Source organism: Callospermophilus lateralis, unplaced genomic scaffold, assembly GCF_048772815.1.
Source record: "Callospermophilus lateralis isolate mCalLat2 unplaced genomic scaffold, mCalLat2.hap1 Scaffold_52, whole genome shotgun sequence".
In the NCBI taxonomy this organism is placed as follows: Eukaryota; Metazoa; Chordata; class Mammalia; order Rodentia; family Sciuridae; genus Callospermophilus; species Callospermophilus lateralis.
In genome coordinates, this window is record NW_027514454.1 from 898371 (window position 1) to 925705 (window position 27335).

Below are 27335 nucleotides of genomic sequence, written 5' to 3' on the forward strand. Positions count from 1 at the left end.
AGACTACAAACAGAAGTCATGACATCTTCTCCCTGCACTGCAGTGGACCTATACCTTGTGTGCATTCTAGGAAGATCACTAAATCTAAAGAGCTAGTCAGAATGAACGATTTATACCTGTATCTCCCTTTTCTTTATGTTCTGATAACTGCATGTGCATATAAAAATTGTTCTTGCTAGCTATTCACCTCTTGGAAAGCTTGAAATAAAGGAAGTCTGCACCTGCAAAGTCTAGCTAACATTTGTTGAGGGCTTGCTCTGATCTAAGTACCATTGGAACCATTTTATTTAAATGGATTTCTTCACTTAATCCATATAACTCAGATTGGTTGCTGTAAATATCCCTGCTTCACAGATGAGGAAACTGAGGCACAGCTGAATTGTGTAACTGAGCCCAGGTCATGTAAGTTACTAAGTTGTGGCACTGGAGTTTGACGCAGGCAGTCTGGCTCCAGATTCTGTGCTCCGCAGCTCCATAGTGAGCTCCCAGCCCCTCTCTGGCAGTTCTGATTCTTCATCTTACATAAAATGGTGTGACTAAGCTTACTTGAGTATGAACCATCAGCCACATGTTCTGAGTCATCAGGTCAAGACCCAGACTTAGGTCATTGTAGGACCTTAGAACCAGCAGGAAGAAGCTGAATGTCCAGCTAGCCGGGGGTTTCCAGTGTGTCCACCAGCACACCAGCAAAAACTCCTGTTATCTTCTGCCTGGGCTCCTGATAAGTTCTTATGTTCCTAGAAAGATCTGACTCATGGACCTCTTTCCAGTCTAGATTTTAATTTTCCAAAGAACTCTTGGGGTATTATAACATGGAAATGGTGTTTTCGTGACTTTTTTTCTTTTTTGTCTTTAAATACCTTGCTGTACCTATAATTATTATTTTCCCAAGAATGGAGCTGAAAGTGCTTCTAGATGAAAGAGCCATGGTGTTCATGGGTGGGTGTACTACTCGAACTTTAGAACTACAACAGAAATTAGAGGTTCACAAGGTAATTGCTGTGATTACAGTTTTCTTCTTGGCCCCAGACAGGAGCTCTTGAAACACAATATTCTACTAATTTTTTAAATGTATAATTTGCAAGGCGGCACAGAAATTACTGAGGGTATGTACTATTTCTTCCCTACTATCTATGAAAGTTAAAATATCTCATTGGATCTTTTGAAATTGCTGAGGGAAAAGTAAGCATTGTGTGAATTATAAGACACTTCAAAGCCTTCAAAATTTTAGGTACTAAGTTAACTTTGTATTTTAAAAGGAAGTTTTTTTTTTTTTTTTTCTAATCACAACACAGTAACAGCTTTGAAACAGCTATACTTACAAATTTTTCATTTCTAGATAATTCACACTGTCATAATACATGTAATGTGTATTCTGAATGATGGTGTTTCATAAGGTGTGCATGTACCACATAGTAGATATTCAGTAAATTTTTCCCCTGTGCTGGGGAGTGAACCAAGGACCCATTTATTGCTGAGCTACATCCCCACCCATTTTTTTTTATTTTTTCTTATGAATGAGTCTGGCTTAGTTGCTGAGGCTGATCTCAAATTTGCAATGCTCCTGCCTCAGCCTCCCAAGTAGCTAGAATTACAGGTGTGCACCACCATGCTCAGCTATGTCTTTAATTCTAATACATAATTTTGAAGTCAGCTCTCTTATGTTTGTGTTATATTTTACCATTTCACTGTTGCTGGATATTTTAGTCAGCTTTTTCCCATCTATGACTAATAGACCTGACAAGAACAATCAAAGGGGGGAAAGTTTATTTGTGGACTCTTGTTTCAGAGGTCTCAGTCCATAGATAGCCGACTCCATTCCTCAGAGCAGAACATCATGGTGGAAGAGTGTGGTGGAGGAAAGAGGCTCAAGCCACGATGATCAGGAAGTAGAGAGAGACTACACTCACCAGATACAAAATATACCCCTAAAGCCATGCCCTGCAATGCCCGCGTCCTCCAGCCACACCCTATCTGCCTTCAGTTACCATTCAGTTAATTCCATCAGGGGATTAATTCACTGATTGGGTTATGGCTCTCATAAACCTCTGAATGTTCTTGCATTGTCTCACACGTTAGCTTGTGAGGGATACCTCCCATCCAAACCATAACTGGATTAGTTTATTTCTGATTTTCATGTAAAACATTGCTAACATATAGGGCGTGCAATAAGTCGTTTTTCTCTCTTTCTTTGTTACCAAGAAGTGTTAGGAATTTTCAGTAGGATTTTTGTGTCAAATGTAAGCAAATTTCATAACTTAAAATATAGTTCATTTGTCCTCTGTATGAATTCTGGCCCATTTTTCTGAATATTCTATATTGTTTTGTCATTTTCCCTATTTTTTTTCTGCTTTATAAATGTAAAAAGGGATTTTGTTATTATTTTACTTAGAATTTTCCAGTTATTTCCCTAATAGCATTTGTTTGCTATTTTCAGTTTTTTGTATTAATGTATTATTCCTCTACTGAGTATCTATAGCAGCAGCAGAATTCCAAGCAGTAATTACGTTTTAGAGGTGTCAACATCTTCCATAATTTTTGTTGCCTTTATTTCTGCCTTTTAGTTTTCTTATCTTGGTTTTATTTGTTCTGTAAAAGTTGATTGCACTCGTTTATCTTTTTCCTGATATTATCTGTTGTTGATCTCAGATATCTCAAGACTTCTCTAGTATCTAGTATAGTTTGGTGGTTTTTGCAGGTTTTTCTTGTTTTTTGATTTTTGTTTTGCATTGGGGATTAAACTCAGGCACTTTATCACTGAGCTCCATCCCCATTCCATTTTAAGTTTATTTTTTATTTTGAGACGGAGGCTCCCTAAGTTGTTTAGGGTCTCGCTAAGTTGCTGAGACTGGCCTCAACCTTGCAATTCCCCTGCCTCAGCCTCCCAAGTCACTGGGATTACAGGCAGGCCTATGTCACTATTCCTGGCTTTTAGTTAGTTTTTGAGACATAACTTTGTTAGATCTTTTTTTTTTTTTTAATCTGAGTTTTCTACATTGATGTTCCAACAAATATTGTTCCCTGGGTATGCAAAAATAAAAACAAAAGGTATTCTAACTTTAATTATTTTATTCTAAATTGCTGGATTATAGATATAAGCATGTTTTGTTTTTGTGGTGGTACTGGGGATTGAACCTAGGGCCTTGTGTTTGTTAAGCAAGCACTCTATCACTGAGCAAAGCTGCATCTCCACCTCCAACATGTTTCTGTAAAGCACCCCATTCTCTGATGTTCCTCTGTGCATTGAGTATCTCCAGCAGGGAAACAGTTTGGATGTAGTGTTTTCCAAACTCTTTTCCCTGAATACTTCCAGCATCTCTGTTTTCCAGATCACAGTATGGAAGCTGCTGCTTCAATACATTTGCTTGGTTTTTTAATACCATCATTTCTACCCCACTCCCCAGAGAAACAGTTCTTCATTTTTAGTGATCATCTTCATGCAAATGTGTGAATGGAGTTTCTTGGTCTCCTGTGCCAAATTAGTTCTGTGTGTCTGTAAAAGACATTACTCAATGTCGACCACATAAGCAGCTCAGAGGCTTCTTGGTGAAAAAATGATGGGTCTGAACTCCTAATCAGGAGAAGCCACACAGCTTGTAGCTCTGTTCCCTTTTGACTGCTATCCCAGAAGCTGGAGAGGGAGATGAGCCAGCTTTGGGAAGTTCTATGGCAGCATACTGGGGTGTGATAGCAAGGGAAGTAAGACGTGTTATTAATTGGAGAGGTAATTGCAACATGGCAGAAGGAGCAGGCTTTGGAGTTAAATATGCAAGAGTTAAAGCATTTGTTGTGTTGTTTTCTAGGTTTTTTTTTTTTTTTTTGGCCTTACACCCCTAACTTCAGACTCAGTATCTGTACCTATAAAAAGGTCTTAGTAAGGCCAGTTTTATTAGATTAATAAGGTCTTTGTGAAATTCAAGGTGGACCTTCCAGAAAAATTCTTAGAATAACAGGTGCAAAAACAGGACACAGAAATGAATTAGTGCCCGAGATTAAAGCTCTGTTTATTCTTTGAATCGCATGTAAATCTTATGTAAAACCCTTCCCCAGGGCTTCGATGCTGATCATGTCACTTTTTAAAATTAAAACTTCTTTGATTTAAAACAGAAGGATAACATTCCCAGGACTTGAAAATATTTGATTTTCAGAAAATCAAAGCCAGAAGAGATTGAAGATTGGACTAACCTTATGAATTTCCAGATCGGGAAGCAGAGAATCAAACAGATCTGAGGGGCAATTGGATTTAGGTGCCTGCCATTGCTAATCCTGTAGCCGGTTCTTTCTGATCACTGATGTAAACCTCAGATCTCCCCGTTACACATAGCTGCTGTTTTATTGGAGAGAGAAATGTAAAGACAAGTCATTGTAACCTACTTAGTGCTCTCCTGGCACTAGGGAGTGAAGAGATTATTTCTTAGTGGGGGGATGGGGACGTTTCAAAGAAAGTGCCAAATAAAACCCCCTTGTAGAGGTTGAGCATTGGTTTGTAAGATTGTTAATAACATGGTACAGAGGAAGAAGTATTATTCAGAAAGAAGAGAAATGTATCTCTTCTCTCCAGAGTCACAGAATCCAAAAAGGGTGCAGTGTGTTTGGACACCATTAATTTGTAGTGCCATTAAATACATAGTGAGATCCAGAGTGGCACAGGGATCTGTGTGTGTAGTTTGAGGTGAGCTGGAGCCACCATCAGGGTTTCCACTTCACTGTCCTAGGCTTTCAAGCTATGGAATTGATATGGTCAGGTTTATATTTTAGAAACACCCGGCTTTGGTATAGAAGAGGTATGGTCAGGGGATGGATGAGGGGACTCCTGGGTGGCTGTTGCAGGACCTGTTGTACAGTAAGGCAGGCATTGCTGGAGTGGTTAAAGAAGTGCTACAGGGGGACTTGGCAGCATTCTGTCTGTCGGGCACAGAGGGCGATACAGGGGGAATGTGACTCTGGTTCCAGGTGAGCATCTTGAGCATCCACTAAAATACTGCTGGAGGAGCAGGAGGGATGAGAAGATTTGGAAGAAGCTTTGGTTGCTGAGAAAGTAGATCGAACCACAGCAGAAATACTTCCGAGGGGTGTATACGTAATAACCTGGCTCGTTGCTCTTCTTCCCCTTAGTCTTCCTCTTGTTCTTCCTCCATTCTCAACACAACAGCCACAACAGAGTCATTTTTCTGAGGACAAAACTAATCGATTTGTTCTTCTATAACCCCACTGACTCCATCCTTGACAAACCCGTGCCGTCGGGTTAAAATCCAGATGCCTTGCCGAGGCCTTTTCCTCCCACAGCCTCTGGTTTGCAGCTCTCTGTCCTCTGCATAGTCACTTGCTTCAGCTGCCTGATCTCCGTGCCTCTTAACACTAAGCCTGTCTCTTCTTAGAAATGTGGGCACTCGCTTGTTTACTGCTCTCCACTTGAGGACTTAAGGAAGCGGACTGTCTAGTCCTCAGCAGGTATCCCCACGTGGATGGACCCCGGTGTCTACAGGCGCAGACCCTCCTGGTGGAGGAGCCTCAACTCCGGATGTTACCTTCCATTCCCCCAGCATTCTTCAGCACTTGAGTGCCCTGTATGGGCCACAGGTGGCTTAGAAATGCCAGTTAGAGAAGCTATTCCTCCTTTACAAACAAGCTCCTGGTTTTTTTTTTTTTTTTTTGCTTATCCCAAAGGTAAGCCCATCAATTTTTTAAAGAATTTTTCTACCAGCCATTCTCAGTGGTGTTCTTCAGCAAGCCACTGATATTTTAAAGGGCACCCAGAAGCTTCTGTAAGCCTCCCCATCTCCAGGTACTGTTGTGGCTGGTTTCCAATGTTAAACCTATTTTTTGTGTCCAGCAATCAACTCTAGTGCAAGTGGTGAGAACCAGGAAGACTGCAGGAAGCTCCGTGGAAAGCCCTGCTGAGGTTCTGAACCACACTCACTCTGTGGACCAGAGTGTGGAGCAGTGGCCTGTGTGAGGTGGCTAGTGGCTGCGTGGGCCCGACTGCTCAGGTGGCACAGCCCAGCAAGCTGCAGGGTGACTCCTTCCTACTCTGCTGTGGTGCCCCACGCCAGCCCCCACCTTGCTGAGCTGCTTGGTTGGTGTTTTCCAACTGCAATTCCTCCGACTCCTTCACAGAGAGCTCCCAGAAGAGGAAGGAGAAGGTTTGTGGAGCCCTTTGTCTAGCGTCCTGATTACTGAATCCTTGCTGATTTTTGTAAAGATTCTCTATTACTCTGGATCCCACTGTCAGGTCAGAAGGTTAGAGAGCAACATGTTTTTAGATAGGCTTTAGGGTCAGGAGGATCTGGTTTCCAGTCTTGGCTTTATTGTTTGGAAAAGCTGTGTGATCTAGGATCATCAGAGCTTCCGTTCCCTTATCCGAAGAAAAACCATATTAGTTACTAAGAGGATTAAATGAGGTAATATATAAAAATACTCATTGCCATTTGTATCATCATCAATATGAGAGAGAAAGAAGGCAAGACTTTTTTGAGGACTATCAGGGAAAGGAGAAGCAACACTCTCTGATGCGGTGTGGCATGAGGAAGGCATTACCAGAACTGTTAGTGTCACAGAGTGACCAGCTTGACCAGAGTCACATAGCCAAGGAGGAAGCATATGGGTCTCTTGGGCCTCAGATCCTATGTTCAGTGTCACACTTCTTAGGATGGAGCCTAATTCCACAACTAGGCTCCGTTTTCTAAGAGGCAAAGGCTGGACGGTTAACAAGTGATTGTTGATTGTTAGAACACTACTGATGATCCCACTGGGCAGCCCTGCTGGTGATATGTGCAGATGGTATGGGCCCCTAGGGGTTCTGGTGATTAGCCGCAGATAATGAGCTTCCTGGTGAAAAGCAAGACTGGGCTTAGCCTCTGGATGTGTAGAACCCCCAAGCTTTGTGGCAAGAGATTTGGCTTTAAGGGTCTTGATGAGCATCCGGTGTTCTTGTTTGTTTTATTTTGTTTTGTTTTGGTAATACTGGGGTGAAACCCAGGTTTGCTCTACCACTGAGCTACACCACCAGCCCTTGCTATTTTTTATTTTGAGTCAGGCTCTTACCAAGTTGACCAAGTGGGCCTCCAACTTGCAATCGTCCTGCCTCAACCTCCCAAATCTCTGGGATTGCAGGCCTGTGCCACCAAGCCTAGTTTTGACAGGGATCTGTCCTTCCACTTTCTCTGCTGCATTACTGGCATCTGCCATCAGTACAAAAGGCAGGGTGGTTTAGTGAGAAGAATATTGGCTGTGACAACTGACCCAGGCCTGACCCTTGCTCCTCTCTGGGCTGCTTTTCTCATCTGTGGAAGGGGAGGCCAGGGAGGGAAGAAGTCGGGCCCTCCCCCCCACCCCCCCAAGCAGTTTTCTCAGTTAAGGGTAGAGCTTCCTGAGGCTTCCTTTGAACTTGGACTAGTGCATGGAGGAGGATGTTGTTCATCCAGGCACTAGGCCTTCACTAGGAAAAACAGACTAATTTCATCATGGATGCATCGTAGCTGTGACTGACTTGAAAGACAGGATGAGGCTTGGGGGCCATTATAGTCACAGTGAGCTCTGGAGGTATATGGAGGTATTTGCTCAGGCTAGGCACCTCACTTTCCAGGACAAGACCCCAGAGAGGTTTTATTTTATCTCTAAGTCTTTTATACATAATTTACAAACCAAGACGCCAAAGCTCAGAAGAATTTGGAGACATTTCCAAGACCACAGAGCTAATTACCTAAATTGCCTTTGGATCACAGTGTAGGTGCTTGATGGAAGTTCATTTATTGCTAGTAAAATTGGGGGGGCCACGGATTTTGAACAACCCTGTCTATAAGACGACTTGCCTACATTGCATAGTTACACTGCAGAGGCTGCCACAGGGGAGTAATTGGTTGTTGTCTTGCTGGCCAGATCTCCAAGCGCTGCCATTACCTGCACAGCAATCAGCAAAACAGCGTGATGTATTTTTCCTGGCAACTAAGAAGCCTGAGTGACAAAATCCCAAGAGAACACATCTCTGCCACTGCTTGAGGGAAGCAATGTCCAGGTGCTGTTTGAAAGCTGAGTAACAGCCCCGTGGGACACTGCAGGTATCTTTCTTGGCACTCTGTTAGCAGATGGATTTGACAGGGCTGAAAAATTGGGAGTGTACATGCTGAGCTTCTAGGTAACACACGATGGTCTGGGGCAAGTTCTTGCTGAGTCTTGGCTGGAACTGTGAAAGAACAACCCAATTTTAGAATGGCCTTGAGAAATTAAAGGAATGAATCATCCAGAATGGCATGAAAAGAGGCCTTTTAAAAAAATATATCCTCGGGGCTTTCTGCCTCCAAGGCCTTCTTTTAATCTTACCAGAAGACCTGTACAGTGAGCAGTGGTGGGAAGAGATGAGGAAACTGAGGCTTAGGGAAGTGCAATAAGTCACTCATCAAGTAACTCTTGTTTTCAAACTAGTCAATGTCGTATCCAAGTAAATAAATCCAGCCCTCACTCCCCAGTTACATGTTTATAGTTATTATGGAGTGACTGCGTAAAAATGGAAACAAAGCATTTTCAGGGTCATGGTTGAGTGGTGCTGGTTTTATGGATGTTACATCAAAAAGGATCCTAGCCTCAGTCTGATGAAAAGAATAGAGCACAGCACTTTTTTAATACCTCAACCTACCTAGTTCTAGATCATGCATGGTGAGATCGAGAAACCAAGATCCCACGTCAGTTTGTCTGTGTCTCTGTTGCTCAGGCAAACGCTAGCTCTTTTACTCCTGGGTGCTTTGCATACATGTATGTTACACCGTTAGCTTTTACCATGAATGTTCTACCCCAGGAGTGCTTTTTAGACAGCTGTTAATGGTTCAGGTTTTTATTCCATCACCTTCTCTTGTGAAAACTGACCTGCTCCCTCTGGGTTTTGTCACATGTTCATTTTTTCAGTCAAAACTAAATGGATGATTTCTATAAACCATGTTAAATACCAATATATATTTATGTAGAAGACAGAGAATAAGGCTAGAACTATTTCTCATGTCATAAATAAATCCATTGCAGATGGATTAACTATTTCAGTATTGAAAACAGAATAAAAGTAATTATTATAAAGATTAAGAACTTGCTTTAAATAATATTACCCAGCTGGGAAAACAGCCTAGTGGTACAGGGCTTGACTAGTATGCAAGAGACCCTGAGTTTGAGCCCCAGCAGCAAAAAAATAAATAACTTTAGAACCTATCTTGTAAACAAATATATTGCTTTGCATTTGAAGGTTAAATTTTTTTGAGAATTTTTTAATATTTATTTTTCAGTTCTTGGCAGACACAACATCTTTGTTTGTATGTGGTGCTGAGGATCGAACCCGGGCCGCACGCATGCCAGGCGAGCAAGCTACCACTTGAGCCACATCCCCAGCCCTTAAATTTTTTTTTTTAAAAAAGGAAAGATTAAAAGGTTTAGGAACATAAGGCAAAAGAACCCAAAAATCTTTGGGAATAATATATATTTAGCTAATGAAATTTAACAGTTTTTGTATGGTGAAACCCACTGTAAATAAATTAAAAGGCAAATTAAAAAATATATTTGCCTGATGTTAAACAAGGAAAAACCAATTCAAGCTCCGTTTTTGTATTGTATGCTTCCAATCCATATTTCTATGACTTTAAAAGGTTTGGGGAGCCCAGTGTGGTGGGCTATAATCCCAGCAATTCAGGAAGCTGACAGGAGGATCAAAAATTGGAGGCCAGCCTCAGCAACTTAGCAAGATCCTGTCTTAAATAATAAAGGGGCTGGGACATACCTTAGTGGTAGAGTGTCCCTTGATTCAATCCTGAATACTAGGTAAAAAAGTAGGTTTTCTCACCAACAAGCAAGCAACTAATTCTGCAGCAGACAGTAGCTGAGTGCTGTTTAATTCCATTCAGTTCTGATACTGTCTACCTGGAGATGCTGTCAGATTCCAAGCACACACAGTCTTCCCCCCTCTGATGCTAGTCACAAGACCCAACTTGTTTTATCTGTGCCTCTGAACTGCCAGCTATAAATTGGGGTTCCCACAACCCCTTCCTTGGACTTGATTAATTTGCTCAAGCAGCTCACAGAACTCAACACATTTACCACTTTGTTATAAAGGATATTACAAAGAATAATGGAGAAATGTATAGAATTGTAGTATGATGGAAGGGCACAGAGCATCTATTTCTCTCCTGTTGTGCCAGTTTCCAGGAACTTCTGTGTGTTCAGCAACCCAGAAGCTCTCCAAACCCTGTCCTTTCAGTTTTTATGGAGACTTCTATTGCTTAGGTATGATTGAAGCATAGGCAACTGTGTTAAAATGTGATTGGATAGAAAGGGTATGATGCGATGTTAACAGACAAGGTGGGTAACCCCAGTACTATCTATTCAGATTCTTTTCACCCCCTCTGGAGTAAGGAGGATCTTATGGTCCTATCAAGTCTAGCTCAGAGAAGTTCTCTACGGCCACCTGTGACAGAAAGGGAAAGATTCAAGTGTTTTTTGTTTTTTTTTTACCTGTGCCAAGGAAGAAAAATTGTACTTTTTATGATCCTTACTGAAGAAAGTTTTAAGCCAGGAATCCTGGACAAAAACCAAACTACATATCTCACTATATCATGGTTACATGTTAAAAAACATTGCTCTCTCTTACTCAAGGCATTCTTACAAGTTGATAAGAAAAAGACAACCAGTGGAAAGCTAGGTTTAGTGTATAAACAGAAAAGCAAATGTTAATATTTTATAAAATACAAAAAGTCTGATTTTCTTTAGTTAAGTTTTACATTAAAAAGCACAATAACAAAATCATGGCATTTGTAGGTAAATGGGTAGAGTTGGAGAATATAATGCTAAGTAAAATTAGCCAAACCCAAAAACTCAAATGTCAAATGTTTTCTTTAATATAAGGATGCTGATTCATAATGGGGTTAGGGGGCAGAGCATGGGAGGATTAGATGAACTCTAGATAGAGCAAAGGGGAGGGAGAGAAAAGAAGGGGGAGTGGGGTGGGAAACACAGTGGAATGAGATGGACATCATTACCCTAAGTACATGTATGAAGATACGAATGGTGTGACTGTACTTTGTGTACAACCAGATATGAAAAATTATACTCTTTATGTGTACTATGAATTGAAATGTATTCTGCTATCAAACATAACAAATTAGATTTAAAAATAATAGTAAAAAGCACAATAACATCTGTGTCCTTATATACATTGCTGTTGAATATAATGAATAATTCCCAACAGTCCTGATTCTGCGAATATCTTTTCAGAGATAAAGTAACGGCATGTAAGAGTGTGTGTATAAGAATATATCTATTGCAGCAGGAAAAGCTGAAAGTTTCTTAATAGGGGGCTTGTTACATAAATCGTTGTAGCACTTATTGTGGAAAATAATCACAGTTAAAATGATTAGATTTATATTGAATTTCATGATTCTTATTCAGCAGGAAAAAAACAAGCCATGCAATCTCATTTTTAATAATGTCTCATTTCGTTTTTTAAAAACTGAGAGGAATGGAATGAAAACTCCTATATTTATGTGTGTGTTTTAATTATGGGCAAAGTTTTGCTGAGACATATTCCAGGTTACTATCTCGGTTTCTTTTAAAGAAGCAGAATTGGAAAAGGGAAAATTGTAATTCTAATCTTTGTATCTTTATGATCATATATGAATTATCTTTGGTAATTTTAAAAACAAATAGAATTAACATTTTATAAGTGTGATTAGTGCTACAAAGAGTATATAGAATGGTATAAGAAGATTTATCACTTTCCTCTTTATGCCAACACTGTAATTTTTCACATACTGCACGGCTTTATTACTGCAGGGGTAGCTCACAGTGCCTGTCATTTTGCATGCCTGTCATGTAGCCCATGTGTTTTTTTGAGAGAAGGAGAATGGCTTGTTCCAGGAGACTCCACTACCTGCAGTTTGTGCTTTATTGAGTCCTTCCTATGTGCCAGGCCCATGCCTGGGAGTGGGCTATATGCAAATTAGGTAGGCCTGAGACTCCCAGCATGGCAAGAGGTTTGCCATGCCCTTGAAAGAGGAAGGCCAAGGCCTGGAGGTCACAAACAAGAGTACTTGCTCATGCAAGCGAATATGAGCAAGCGAATCCTGGCTGTGCTCATGAAGAGAAGATGATGAGCACATGTTGCCCAGGGCTCTTGGCACAGAAGTCAACTTGAGTCCAGATCCTGGAAGAGCATCTAGGTTCCCAGGAAAGAGAAGGAAACTCAGAAAGTAAAACTACCTTGGAGTGAGATATTTATTTCATAAATATCTACCATGCACCAGAGACGGATGAGCAAATCATAGGCTCTTCTCATCCATTTCCCATAATAACAACCTGTCATGTAGGTATTATTACAGTTATAGAAGCAGAATCAGTGATAAATTGCCCTAGACCCACATCTGGTTAATGTAAGACCTGGGATTTGATCCATACTTAACTTATCTGAATCCTCCCCAAAATACCATATTTAAATTTATACCTGATGTCCATTAGCATTAGAATACAGATCTCAATCTAACAAAAGTAAAGATATTTTTTAAAAGGCTTGCCGTGTATTTTATAGCCAGCACCTCATTTACCTATGAAATGGAGGCTCAGGAAGGTTAAGTACATTTCCAAGGTCACACGTGGCCAGTTAGGACCCAAGTAGGGATTCAGACCCAGGTCCCTTTGCCCCTCAGGCTTATGCTCTTGTGTTCCTCCACAGAAGGATGCCTGCAAACATTGGGTTGTGCTTGGAGGTGGATTTATGATGGTTGATCTGGAGGCCTTATTATACTTCCTGAATAGAGATCAGCCGTGAGGTTTTATAGTGTCTTTTGTTGTTTTCCAAAGGAGCTTTCATATTCATTGTGACACTTTCACCTCTTGGCAGTCAATGAGCCCAACATGTATTAAGCTTGTTTTATAGATGAGGAAATTGAGGTCCTTGAAGTTTAATCACTTGACCAGAGTTACATAGTAGAAGCTAGAGCTGAGACCTAGATTTTTCAAGTCCCCCCAATCACCCAGTCTCTGGTTCAAATTGGAAGTCTTCTCAAGCCGCAGCCCGGCTGGCTGGGCAAAATAACCAGGGGGTGACAAATATCTTGTGTACGTTGATACAGCAGGAGTGGAAGCCATTTATTGTAGGATCTGAGCGATATTTATACATTTTACACAGCTTATCTAATTAGCATAAAATAGATACAGCAGTCAACCAATAAGGAATCTCCACACTTAATGGCTTGCTTTTGTTACTTCACAAACCACTCCCTCTGGCATTTTGCCAGGCACCATGCAGACTTGTTTACAGACTCTAACATTTCTCTGGCAAAATAACAGGTGCCAATCTGACTTGTTTACAGACCTTAACATTCTCATGGTCCCAGAACTTAACCAAAAGTATGGGTTAAGAGTGCAGGCTCAATAATCCGTGCCTGTCACCACTGCTTGTTAGCTGTATGACTTTGGGCAGCCTGTTTAGCCCCTCTAAACCATTTCAACTTCATAAAACTTGAGCTTTGATCAAGATAATGAAGGGAAAATATTCAGCACAATTCCTGGCATATAAAAGATTCAAAATTTTTAGTGTTACCCGTTTATGAACTGTTAGCATTGTGGCTGGCATGTCATGACAGGGCTGTCCTCTGCACTTTGTTCCAGCCCTTAACTGTGGATTCCGAGCAGGTGCTGTGGCATACGACACTCTCGCTTCCATGAGAGTCTCAGTCTCGTTTTCCAGTGGAAAAGATGTGCTACAGAATCAAGTGACGCTGGGTTCTAGTCCTCCTTCACCCCAAGTTTTACTCATCTGTAAGGTGCTTCCCTTGGGGGACCTTTGCATGAGCTTTAGGCTGTTCCCTGTGACAGGTCCTATGCAGTCAGTGCTTCATCAGTGGAAGCCATTATTACAGGACCTAAGAAGCAAAGCTTGAGTCAGCAGTTGAGTGAGGAGGTTTTATGAAAAAGGCCTAATTTGGTGAAGGGTGACATGTAGGCAGCGAGTCCCCAGAGAAAGGCCTGCTGAGCATTTGCTGTGGCTTGTAAATATTTGAAAGTTCTCACTGGATGACTGTACCAGGTGTGCTTAAAAAATGTTGGGTTTTAGTATTCTTGAGGCACTTGCCAACCTCTAGGAAAGGAAGCTCAGAATTTTACTGATTCCGCCACTGCTGCCAGCTGGTCAGAGGTAAACGCCAGGCTTCACTGCGGAGGCCAAGGACGGGCAGCTAATGTTGTTGTCATTATAAATATGCTGTTAACACTTGGCATGTGGTTTCTCACTTAATCTTTATGACACTTCTGGGAGGTAAGTACTGTGGATATTTCTGTTTTGCAGATGGGAAGGTGAGGCTTAGAATGATCAATTATTTGACCAAGTACCACACAGACAGCAAGTGATAGAATGGGAATTTGAAATTAGGTGTGTCCCACTTTGTACTAGGGAGTGCAGGGAGGGGGAAACACCTCTCACCTCTTATATTCAGTGAGAGGGGCCTTTAGATTAAGCTATCAAAAGCCGGGAGAAAGGTTTATAGTATATCAATGGGAGCCTCACAGAAAAGAAGTGAAAAACCTTCCAGCCTGGGAGCTTATATACGATTTTAATAAAGGGCCATAGACTGTGGAGAATTAAGGAGAAAGGGAAAAGGAGGCTTGGGTTTCTAGGGCAGTGGATTGTAGGAAGGTAAATAGATAGGGACACAAATGGAAGGTGAGGATGGTTCTAGTGATGTTTGTTTATGCAGACATACCCCAGCATCTCCTCCCTGTTCACCCACCAGGGTTTTTCAGCTCCTCAGAGGGGAGAAGGAAAACACCTTCACAAAGGAGGAGGCCTGTGTTGTCTTTGGGCAGCAGGGGGTGGGCAGATTCCTGTCTGTCCACTGCTAATTACCTTCAGTTCCATTCAGTTTTTAGTGGTGGCATATTCTGATCCCCATCTGTGAAAAGTGCCCAGGTCTGAGATCATAAGGGCCTCGGTTTAAATTCCCTGGCTTATGAGTTCTGTGATCTTGGGCATCCTCTGCACATAGGGTGGTGGTGGTTATTTCCATCTCAGCAGACTTGGTAGAAAGAGGAAATGCAGTCAAGTATATAAAGGCCGAGTGTGTGACTAGCAGCCACTGAATGACCCAGAAACCAGCTGCTGTCACTGTTTTGTCTTGACTAATTAGTCCCTGCTGATTGCCTGGTATGGGCGTAGGGGTCACATGCTGGAGTGTAATGCGAAGACCCTGTTACAACATAGAGCATGTCAGGTGGTCAGTAAACGCTAGTCACCTCCCCAAAGATATGCTGGCAGTTGACATCCTGACAGAGTGACCCTTTCTGATTTACTTGGTAAAACTGTATTTGGGATTTTTTTGAAGTCAAACAATTTACTCTCTGTCTTTCTTACAGTAAGTGTCATGAATGCCAGAAATCTCACAAATGTTGGGAAAGAGTGGGTCCTCTTACTGAATGGACCAGATTTCTCACTTTCCCTGTTCCATCCAGTCTCTCCCCTCTCCTGGTTACCCATGCCATGCTGCCCCACACTCTTGAAGGTTTTCTGTGAAGATCTTACAACAGAGCTTTCCGCTGCTGTCTTGGACCTCTTGAAGAATCCATCCATTTCCTGTTCCACTAGTCCATCTTCAGTCACACTCATCCCTGTTGTGCATCCCCAGAGCCTGCTACTTCCCTCCTCTTTCTGGACCCGGAGCTGGCATCCCCTCAGCTCCATTCCTCCACACCCTGTCCTGCCCCCCAGCTGTTTACTCCTCCAGAATAATGTCTTGCCTCTCACTCTGCATACCTGTTGAAGATCTGCTTGATAAACTCTTAATTTTGTACAAAGATGTGTGTGTACATGCATGTAAGACCTTTTTAGTAAATTGTCACTGTTAGATTTATAATGCGTATGTTAAAAAAACATTAAAACGTGAGGCCTGCATACCTATGCTATTTGATATTGCATATGCCTTGGTGTTATAACAGTCACAGGTAACAATGGCTGACATTTGGGGGGCTGTGCTACATGTCAGGCACTATTTTAAGCACTTGATATTTAATTTTCATAATTTTTATTCTTGTAGGATTGTTATTATTCCCAAGATATATTTTTCTAAACTGCTATATCTTAAAATGTGTATGTACATGAGAAAATTATGTGTGTGTACATGTAACATATACATTACTATATGGGGACACAGATACACACATATAGACTACCTGGTTATTCAGTTATGCAGTTAACAAAACATACAGGATCTAGCCTGCACTTACTCATCTGGTCTTACCTTCAGCCTCTCTCACATCAGATTTTATGTTTCAGTTATTCAATAAGCATAATTCTTCCCTTACAGTGTCCTGGTGTGGGTGAAATAGGAGATTAGGGGAGGCAGTTGGGTCAGAGGAAATCCTCAACACGTGCTGGCTCCCTTCCCATGGCCCCTCTCTTCTTAACTGAGTCCATCTTGGTTTTCGATGAATCCGTCATCACGAGTAGATTGTGCTGCTTGCAGTTCCTCCTAACCTCTGACTGAGACTCCAGTTCAGGACAGTGTCTGTGGCTAGGGGACAGAGAGAGATTGGAATAGGGTAGGGGACTGGGGAACCATTCCGTCATATTTTATTTCTTAAGCTTCATGGTGAGTACATGGATATAGTGTTAATCTAAACATTTCCTCTTGCTTCATTTGGAATATTTTATAATTTTAAGCAAACAGACAACCTGTGTGCGAGTGTTCACCCCTGAGATGCTTCCCTTGGAAATAGTTGAAATGCACATATTTTTTCACTGTCCTCCTAAAGCAGAAAAAGAGAGTGTGTGTGGTGAACTTCTCAATGGTAAGTGAGGCCTCTCAGGCCCAGAAAGAAGGTATCAGGGACAGCTGTAGTAGTGAGGGTGATCAGATGTGTGTGCACTGTCTGTTGAGCTGCTGTGCCCTTCCGTGGGTGTTTTTCTGAGTCACTTTTCTGTATAAACTTAGGCAGGAACCAGAAACTGCATTTATTTCTTTTTTCTTAATATCTCAGCCAGAAACGCTGACATCTGCTGCAGGCATCGTGAATTTTTAATGTGCTGATGAATAGAAGGCTGCTGGGGCCTCGTTTGATTTCTTTGGCCTACTCTGACACTTCCTTCCCAAGTTATTTCCCATCCAAACTCATGTGCTTTTTCCTAAGTGCCCATTGCTCCTGTGCTGTTTGGAGGGTGTTTGAAAGTAAAAATTTAAAATAATTCATCTCAGTTGTGGAACAGCCTAAGAAATTCAGAACAGAATGTTCTTAACTTTGTGAAAATGAGTTTGGTGAATCCAAGTCAAGAAGGACTTACCAAGCCCTAGCTTTGTAAGTCCAGCTCACTGGAAGATCCAGATCACAGTGCCTGTTGGGTGGGGATGCAGAGGTGAACTTCCTCTTGTGGTCTGGTGCCAGGGAAAGATTTTATGTGTAAAAAAAGCAGTAGGCCGTGGAAAGTAGTGCAGTAGAAGTACAGAGAATGGTGGGTAAGGGACGAGCCTTCCCAGCTTAAAGGAGGGCTTTACAGAGAGGAAGTGGTGTTTTGGATTAAGCCTTTAAACTTCTGACTTTGACAGACACATATCTGCTCATTTGTTCATTCATTAAGTACTGTGCATCCACCGAGGGCTTCTGTGCAAATGTACGATTCTCTGCACCACTGGAGGGAAGAGGAGAGAGGGAACTGAACGTGGGACATCTGAAGTGCTTCCATATAAAGGCAGTTCGGTTGCCTCCACTCAGATTGCAGTGCAAGCCATCTTCCATGCCTTTACTTCAGGGGTGTGGGGAAACGCGCTACTCCTTTCTGTTCCACAAGCCTACAAGGATTGGGAACCTGTACATCCATGATGAATGGTAATATCTGCCACCAGAGTTAAAAGATCTGCACAATTTGACAGAGTCACACAGGGTGCTCTGTTGATAACATATCAAGAACAGCAACAGAGAGACCAAAGCCAAGAGATGAGATACCATAAGGCTATTGGCATGGGGATAAGAAATTGTCAGTTTTAGGATGGACTTTAAAGGTAGATGCAGCAGGGTTTGCCCATGGACTGCATCTCAGGTGTGAGAAAGAGAAAAAACAGGTATGTCTTGGTGGATTTTGTCATTATGCCATTAAGAAGTCACTATGATGGGGTTGTGGCTCAGTGGTAGAACACTTGCCTAGCAAGTGTGAGGCACTGAGTTCTGTTCTCAGCACCACATATAAATAAATAAAATAAAGGTTCATTGGCAACTCAAAAAATATTGAAAAAGAACAAAGAACTTGGGGCTGGGGATGTGGCTCAAGCAGTAGTTCGCTCGCCTGGCATGCATTCGGTCTGGGTTCGATCCTCAGCACCACATACAAACAAAGATGTTGTGTCTAACAAAAACTAAAAAATAAAAATAAATATTAAAAAAAGAACAAAGAACAAAGAACTTAAGTCAGTCGTTTGCCATTGACTGACTGAGATAAGGAAGCATGGAAAAGGAGGTTGGGGAAGATCAAGTGTTTGTTTTAGACATGTTAACATTAAACACAGTTATTGGACCTCTAAGTGGTGATAGTAAAGAGATGGGTTGAAAATACAAGTCTGTATTTTAGGGCAGGGATATCAATTTGGTAGTACTTGAAACCTTCAGTCTGAGATCTCAAAGGGAATAGGCATAGGTGAAGAAGAATAAAGTCCCAAAGACAAAACTGGGGCTTTCTAACATGGAGAGGTTAGACAAATGAGGAACCGACAAAGACAGTGAAAACAAAGGAGTGCCATAAGGTGAGGACAATCAAATGAGTGACATCCCAGAAGCCACACAGAGGAAGAGTTGTGCAGGTGGGAGTTAGTTATGGAGCATTCGTCCTAGTTGAGAAATATTTATACACCTGGTGTCTACTCCACAGCACTGCAGTACCGTGAGGGAGACATCAGCCCCACTTTATAGTTTGGAAAACAAGAGCTCAGGGATTCATAAGACTTATGCCTATTGTGTGCCAGCTAGGGTAGTAAGCGTGGAAGTTAAAACAGACCGGGCTCATAGGTGGCAAAACCAGACGTCAAGCACAGGTGCACCTAGTCCTGCATGTTCCACACTAAGAAAAGGGACGTGCAAAGCCTCAGACAGTATTGCTCCTCCTACCTGGGGTGTGACAAGATTAAAGGAAACTAAGATTAGCTGCAGGGAAAGAAATGCGACACAACAAATTCATTTTCCTTTTGCATTCCAAGATTGGTTTTCTAAAAATTTTATGCATGATTTCTTTTTTTAATATGTAAATAATTCAGTTTATTGTTCTAAATAAATTTTTTTTCATTTTTTTAGTTTGATTTTTATTTATTTTTTAGCCATATGATTTATTTTTTTTTAGTCATACATGACAGCAGAATTATGTATTTTGACATATAATACATACATGGAATGTACATACATCAATCATAATGTATTTTATTCTGCTGCCCTTCCTATCCCCCCTACTCCTTCCCTCCTGTCCCATCCTTTCTCTCTTTCCAATCTAATGTGACACACTTTTTTTTTCTTTTTCTTCTCCAACATCACATATGTTTTCTGTATAACAATTAGGTTCTCCTTCCATCTTCCGTGCAACTCCCCTTCTCCCTCTTTTTCCCTCCCATCTCTCTTCCCTATTTAGTGGTAGTCTTCTCATACTCTTCCTCCCTACCCCCCCTTATATCAGAGAAGACATTTGGCATTTGTTTTTTAGGGATTGGCTAACTTCACTTAGCATAATCTGCTCTAATGCCATCCATTTCCCTGTAAATGCCATGATCTTGTTATTTTTTAGTGCTGAGTAATATTCCGTTGTGTATAAATGCCACATTTTTTAATCCATTCATCTATTGAAGGGCATCTAGGTTGGTTCCACATTCTAGCTATTGTGAATTGTGCTGCTATAAACACTGATGTGGCTGTGTCCCTGTAGTATGCTCTTTTTAGGTCTTTTGGGTATAGTCCGAGAAGGGGAATAGCTGGGTCAAATGGTGGTTCCATTTCCAGCTTTCCAAGGAAATGATTTCTTAATCACTCAAAAAATATGAGACCTATGTGAGTGACTATACAGGAGCTAGTGGATCAATCAGGATATAAATGAGCTAAATAATGTGCAAGAAAAAGGGGAAGCTTCCTTTAGGAGAGTGAGAACATTTAGTGTCCTGCGACCCACTTTCTGTTCAATAAGTAACTGTTGCTGTTGCTCTGCTTCTCTTTCTAGAGTTTTCAGTCATCGGTGTACAGAAAAACTCTTCACTGTATCAAATGATAACTTGGTTCCTTTTCTTTTTTAGATCATGTACAAAATGAAGAAAACTATGCACAAGTTCTTGATAAGTTTGGGAGTAATTTTTTAAGTCGAGACAACCCCGATCTTGGCACCACTTTTGTCAAGTTTTCTACTCTTACAAAGGAACTGTCCACACTGCTGAAAAATCTGGTAAGTCATTTCTTGTGTGATTAAAAAGAATTGTAGTCTAACAAAGCATAAGATCATAGATAGAGAACAGTTCCCTATTCTTTTCCCCAACCCTTGGGCCTGGAGGTGAAAAAGAATAAAAATTAAAAGCTGTTTTCTCCTAGATATGGAGGTCATTTTTTTTTAATTCCATTGTGACATTACTAGGATTTGAACCCAAGGCCCAGATGATAGCAGGGTCCTTTTGTCAAAACCAAGAGAAATTTTTAATTTGAACTCTTCTCTATGCTACTGATTTTTGAAGATAATCTTTAGCAACTTTTGCCTTCTAACTAGTTAAGAGTGATAAGATTTCTTTATCTGATATGAATTGCAAGTATTGTACCTCACTTGTGTGAAGATGGTCGTGTGTTTTGTTCCTGATTTACAAATAACAAACCTCGCTCAGCTCCCCCACATCCTTGACCCCGTCTCCCCTACAAGAGAGAGTTTCAGAATTTGATGACAGGAAGAATACCTGCGAATCAGGGATACTAAAGACGGTGATGGAGGAGGTGGACACAGATGGGGTGGAGTGCCAGGCAGTAGTGTCATGGGCCGTGCTCTAACCCTCCTCGACCCACTCACGATTCACACATGGAAAGGCTAGTGGCCCATCATGTGGGCTCTCCATGTGGATTGATGGATTGTTTTGGTGAAAATATTCTTAGAGAGCCATCACACTTCCCCATGAATTAATTTAATCAAGTCTCTCTTGTGTCTCGAGTACAAGGAGGTCACAGATGCCGGAGGAAAAGGATTTCTGTTGTTAGCCGGCTGAAGAGTAGCTGTTCCACCCCCCTCCTACCCCCAATCCCCAGCATTCACTTTTGCCCAGTTGGGGATCCAGGTCCTGAGCTCAAGATGTCCTCATGCTGGGTCAGTGGCTCATATGCCACCTAGGCTTCTGTGGCCTTCAGTGATAATTGTGTCATAAAGCCACCTGATACAAAAGAGCTGACACATGAAGACAACCTGTTTGAAAAACGACAACTGCCCTTCTTCAGCCTGTTGGCCTGCATATTGGACCAATAACAATAGTCTTTTTAAATACGTGGGTATGTGTCTGACTTCCTGCCATTCTAATTGGTGGTTTGTACTGTCGAATTAGCCTTACACTGACAATCAGCTAAACTGAAGGAAAATAAATGCCAGCTATAAAAATGTTTATTCTTTTCAAAAACTTGAGAAGGATAATTTTGAGCACAGGAACTAATGTTTTACACCTTTAACAAGACCACAGTATTGTTGCAAATCTTAGACTGGCAGAATTTCTTTAATTCAAAAGAGGGCCCACTCCTGTCCTTGCTTCTGGGTGTTACCTGCCTTTTTGCTGGTCATGTTGCACAGAAGGTGGTGTGGTGGGAAGAAAGGTGGTAAACAAGACTGACAGAGTTCACTTTTACAGAGAAGGACTCAGGAAGGTAGTTGTTTTCCCTGATATCTTGCTCCCTTTGTTTCTAGGAGAGCAAATGTATTTGACCTAAGTTAAGAGTCATTCCCTTCAAGGTTCCTGCACCAGTCCCTGCTACTTAGCTACCACGTAGATTGCTTCTAAACTTTGTGCATGTGTATACGTGTGTATGCACCAGCCAGTTAAGCAAGGGTCCGTTGGCAGTGTTTGCGTATCTAATAACTCTGCTTATCTCCATGTAAAAACAACAGATCTTCATTGAATACCTTTGATGAACCTGGCCGTGTGGTGGGTGCTTTTTTGTGGATGATCTCCATTTAACACGTTCCAGCAGGCCAGTGTTTATTATCCCTGCAGGCCAGATGAGGACCCGGAGCACACTGAGATTGTGTACTTGGCTCATTCAGGCTGTTAGCAGATGCGAACCCAGCTTTCTGTCTCTGAGGCTACAGTCTGAACCTCGCTATAGATGCTGCCTGTCACCTTATGCTCTCTGGTTGTCCTGCCTTCCTAGCTAGAAGTGCTGATCTAGCTATGCCCTCAGATCAGATTCACTCTAAGCTGCAGGCCTGTTTCCACAGCCACTCCCTGTAGAATAAAAATCTAGGAAAACTTTAAAGAAATGGCTGGAAGACCTACTTCGTTTCATAAAGAAAATAAAGGCATACTTGGGAGCCTGAGGCAGGAAGATCACAAGCTCTAGGCCAGCTTAAGCAACTTAGCAAGACTGTCTTAAAATAAAAAGGACAAGGGATGTAGCTCAGTGGTAGAGCATCCCTAGGTTCAACCTCCAGTTCCACAAAACATAAATAGTATATAAAATAAAAGCAAACATTTTCCCTTTGAAGGTGGCAGTGGCGGACCTGGTGATGGGGCAGGTAGAATGGGTTTGTGCTCTGGTTGGTTGTTGAGACAGTCCCAGAGGTGCTGCAGCCTGAGAGCAGCAGTGGCTTGCCACTTCCCTTTCTGTGCTTGACCAGGAGAACCTGATCTGCCCAGATTGGTGGGGCACACCTTGAAGCTCAGGGCTCGGGGGAACCAGAGAGGGGTTTCCTGGTCTGCTTGCAGTACCTACAGTCCACACTGAGGAACACTCCCATCCGACAGTGTTCCTCAGAGGAGTCTTGAACATCCTATTTCCTTAGACTAGTGAAGACTGGAAGCAGGAAGCAAAAATTAATGAGTCAAAACAGAGAAAGGTAAAAGAAAATACTTGGATATTATTTAGACCTTCAAAATTATATCTTAAAAGACACCAGTGTCTCTGTTCCAAGTCTAAGTGCTAAATACTGAAAAGCCTCATTTTCTAATTAAGATATTGTTTATAAAGGGTATTTTAATAGTTCATACTAAAACATTACTTGTTTTTATGGAAGAAAAGGAAAGGACAGCTTTTGGGTTAGGTCTTGTAATAGCTTTTTGCTTTTGACTAACCCTAGGTGGGGAAAGGCTTTCAACGCCTGTGTTAATTCTGAGCAGTTGGAATTTCGAGTGCATTGTGTCCAGGCGTTCTTGCAAGAGTGGTTCTGAGAAAGACGAGCACACTAAGCAACGGTGGCTTTCTTACCTGCCATGCAGATGTTTTGTTCTGTTTTTCCTTTTTCTGAACTTTGAATGATTGCAAAAGGCATGACAATCAAGTGGAATGTTGTTGAAAACTCAGAAGACCTACAAAGATGTTGATATTATGTTACATACGGCTGAGACTGCTTTTGGTTAACCAGCTTCTAAGTTTTAACTGATGTCTGAGGATGGGCAGAGGATTGCAATTTTCACTGAGTCCTGTGAACTCATCCCGGAGTTAACACATGATGTTGGTTTTAAAGTAACTTGCTTTTCCTACTCCCACTTTCCCCCAAGTTATTTAAAATGCTTCTTTTAAAAAGTTACTCTACCTTGTAATGTAGGATCCAAGAGTCTGTGAATTGCAGGTGGAGAGAGGAATCACAGTTTGGTCTTAATCACACCTGAAATCCTACAATCAGCCCCAGTAGCCTTAGGCAAATCTCTTAGTTTCTCTAAGGCAACTTCCTACCTGTGAAAGGATTAGCAGTGCTGTTTCTTCCCAATGTGGTCAGGGAAGTAAATCACTGAATGTAACACCTGACCCATGGGACGTGCTTAAAAAATGGAAGCTTTCATTATTATTCACATCTTCCCTTTGATTGTTGTGGTAACTCCAGTGTCAAAGCAGACATCATTGTTTTATAGATAAGTACACTAATTTCCCAAAAAACACTATACCTAGAAAGTGACAGATAGGGCTGTGAGCATAAGTTCTCTGATACAGGTAATGCTGTTTCAGCAGAGCCAAAGCAACCATGGCTGTGGGAATCCCACAGGACTCCACACTCACTAGCTCTTGAGATCCCATAGGAAGGATTTAAGGCTAATCACACAGGATGACAAGCAGACATCTAGGGGGGTATGGCCCTCACACATTTGGGGGGTGCTAAGTATTTTGGACCTCTTTCTTCTTATTCTGTTCTCTCATACCCCCTTGTGCAGTTCCCCCCCCCCTTTATTTAGCCCCCCAGCAAATTTTGTTTGTGAGGGTCATGATCACCTGCTCACAAGGAGTGGGTGTGAGCAGGTCAAGACCTGCTCACAGTAGTCCCCTGGTGGGTTAGGAATAACTGTGACTAGGAGAGGTTTGGCATACCAGTTTCCATTTTCCAGATGTGTGTCTGTTTGGATAAGGCTCCTGTGATTTCCAGTCCTATGACCTGTGGACTCCGATGGATAGGATATTGGTCCTCCCTTTAAACTACCACCCTATATTTTCCTTCCCTCATTGCTCATGGCTGACGAGCTACCTGACGCTGTGGCCACTGAGAGCTGTACTAAAATAGTTTGTGTTGGGTTAGCTTGAAAACTGTTTGGAGGGGAGGGGTTTATTCCTGTCTTTTTCCTTTATCAGTTTTAGCACATTGGAAATAGTGAAAGTATTAGATGGTAGTTCTCAAACTTTTGGGTCTTGGGGCCCCGATCTCAAAAATGATTTAGGATATGAAAGACTTTTTGTGTATATTATTTCTGTTCACATTTACTGTCTTAGAAATGAAAACCAAGAAAATTTTATGTATTAATTTCTTAAGATAATGAACTTATGTTCCCTTAGAAGCCTGTTTTTTATGAGAACCCCATCTCCCAGAAAACAAGAAGCATGGTGGTGGTTTACATTTTTGCACATGCTTTCAACCTGACTTGCTAGAAAGTGGCTGGCTTCTCGCATGCACCTCCGTGTTGGGTGGTGTTAAGATGAAGGTCTGTATGGGCAAAGAAAGTATTCAAGGTAATTATGGTAATTATTGTTTTTGATATTACACCAGAATTTGACAAGTGATATCTTATGTTAGCCATGGAAATTAAAAAAGAAAACAAAAATAGAAGAAGTTACCCATGTAAACCAAACTATATAATGGAGCTTTAACTATTCAGATGCTGTCAAGCCTGTGGTAACAGATACAAGTGTTTCAAAATTTTGGCTTTCTCTGAAAGCTCTCGTTTTATCATTACCAATAGATTCTGTCGGTTGTTGACCTTGAAGTGACAGCCTCCCCTCACTGATTTTAGAGATAAGTTTAACATATGATACCCAGATCTGAATAACCACAGTTTGCCAGTTTTTCTTTCAAGGAAAAAAAATGGTGTTTATTTTGCCAACTTTTTGCCTCTGTGACAAAGAACTACAGATAATTAACTTTAAAAGGATTTATTTTGGCTCACGGTATTGGAGCTCTTTGTCTGCAGTCGGTTGGTTGGCCTGTTGCTCTGGCCTGTGACAAGAGTGAGTGGCAGAGCAAAATTGTTCACCTCAAGGCCAGGAAGCCAAAAGTGTGGGGATAAGAAGCACTTTGGATCCTGGGTCCCCTAATCCCCTTCAAGGGTGTGTCCACAGTGACCCAAGGCCCTCCTCACAAAGGTGTTCTCACCTCTGGATAACACTACCCCACGGGAGAAAGAAATTGGGGACACAGAGAAAAACATCCTAAATCTCAATAGAATCACCTATGAACTGTTGGAATGCAGCTCAGGAGCAGTCCAGCCTGCATGCTTGCTCTCCTGTCCTTGGCAGCAGGAAGTACCAAGGTGTGAGGGCAGTGTGCAGATACCAAGAATACTGTGCAAATTGTGACAATCCCCACCTCCAGTGCAGCCCCTACTGTCCATCGATATTTATTAAAACCCTCAGACCAAGGTGTTCCTTCCCATGTCTAGATAGCCTGCATTGTCTGCTTTCCTAAGTACATCTCTGTGCCTCAGTATCTGACACATGCTGAAATTCTTTTCCATCATGTATGTCAAGGACCTTGTCATCCTTAGTTCAGATCTTCTTCTCTGGGACCTTCTTGCTTTCCCCCTCCCCCACCCAGTGACATGGGGACTAAGCCTTAACACATGGACTTCTGAAAGACATTTAAGATCCAGGTTTTAACACTCCACTCCTGGCCTTCAGACACTCATGTCCACCTCACAGCGCAAAAAGACAGTGAACCCATTGCCAGGAGTCTCAAAATATTAACTGTTCCACTGATGTTCAAAACACTCCTAGTCCAAAGTTTCCTCCAGGACTCAAACGCAGCTGTGAACCCCTGTAAAAATTAAAAAAAAAATTGATGTATTTTTAAGATACAGTGGTGGATAAAACATGCAGGCATAGGGTAAACATTTCTATTCCAGAAGGAAGAATAGGAAATAGGAGGGTTCAGCCCAAGTCAGATGGATACCCAGCAGGGCAGACATGAAATACTAAAGCTCCATGTCTGGTGTCCAGGGCACACTGTGTAATGTGGGCTCCTAAAGGGTTGGGCAGCCCTGCCCCTATGGTCTCGTTGGCAGCAGTGCACATGGGCACTCTCCTGGGCTGGCTTTGCATGGCGCCTGTAGCTTCGCCTGACAAGTGTGGCATGTTGCTGGCACCTCTACTTCCTTGGGTCTCCCTTGTAGGTTTAGCTTGACTCCCACAGCTTCACTACCCTTTGTCCTGTTGGGGGCTACTCACATCCACTCTGATCCTGCCCGGATTCCTGGGTTTTTCTGAAATTTTGGTGGAAGCTGCCCTGACCCCAGAACTCTGGTAGTCTATATACCTGTGTTTTAAACAGCTTTTTCTCTGCTATCACTGAAAGACCCAGAAAGAATGGTATAGAAGAGGGAGAGTTTATTTGAGGGTTCACAGTTTCAGAGGTTTCTGTCCATAGACCTCTGGCTCCATTCCTTGAGGTTCAAGGTGAGGCAGAACATCATGGTGGAAGGGTGTGGTGGAGGAAAGCAGGTCATATGATGATCAGAAAGCAGAAACTAAGTTCAGCTTATCCAATATATTACCCCAAAGGCATTCCCCTCAGTGGCCCACCTCCTCCCGCCACACCCTACTTGCCCAGAGGTACCACCAAGTTAATTCCTATCTGGTGATTGATGTACTGATTAGAGTAAACCTCTTAAAACCCAATCATTTCATCTCTACACCTTCTAGCATTATCT

The 27335-nt window shown here is 41.9% G+C and overlaps 1 protein-coding gene across 2 annotated transcripts in view; it reads left to right on the forward strand.

Moving 5' to 3' along the window:
• LOC143388093 (arf-GAP with SH3 domain, ANK repeat and PH domain-containing protein 1-like) overlaps positions 1-27335 on the forward strand; it is a 204961-nt gene that overhangs the window by 100329 nt on the left and 77297 nt on the right. Inside the window, exon 2 of one of the 2 annotated variants that reach the window (XM_076842074.2) lies at positions 20271-20416. In XM_076842074.2, the coding sequence (XP_076698189.1) occupies positions 20271-20333 (63 nt within the window). In that variant the 3' untranslated portion in view covers positions 20334-20416. Of the gene's footprint in view, positions 1-20270; positions 20417-27335 lie in introns of those variants that run through there. The other variant, XM_076842073.1, reaches the window with a different exon arrangement.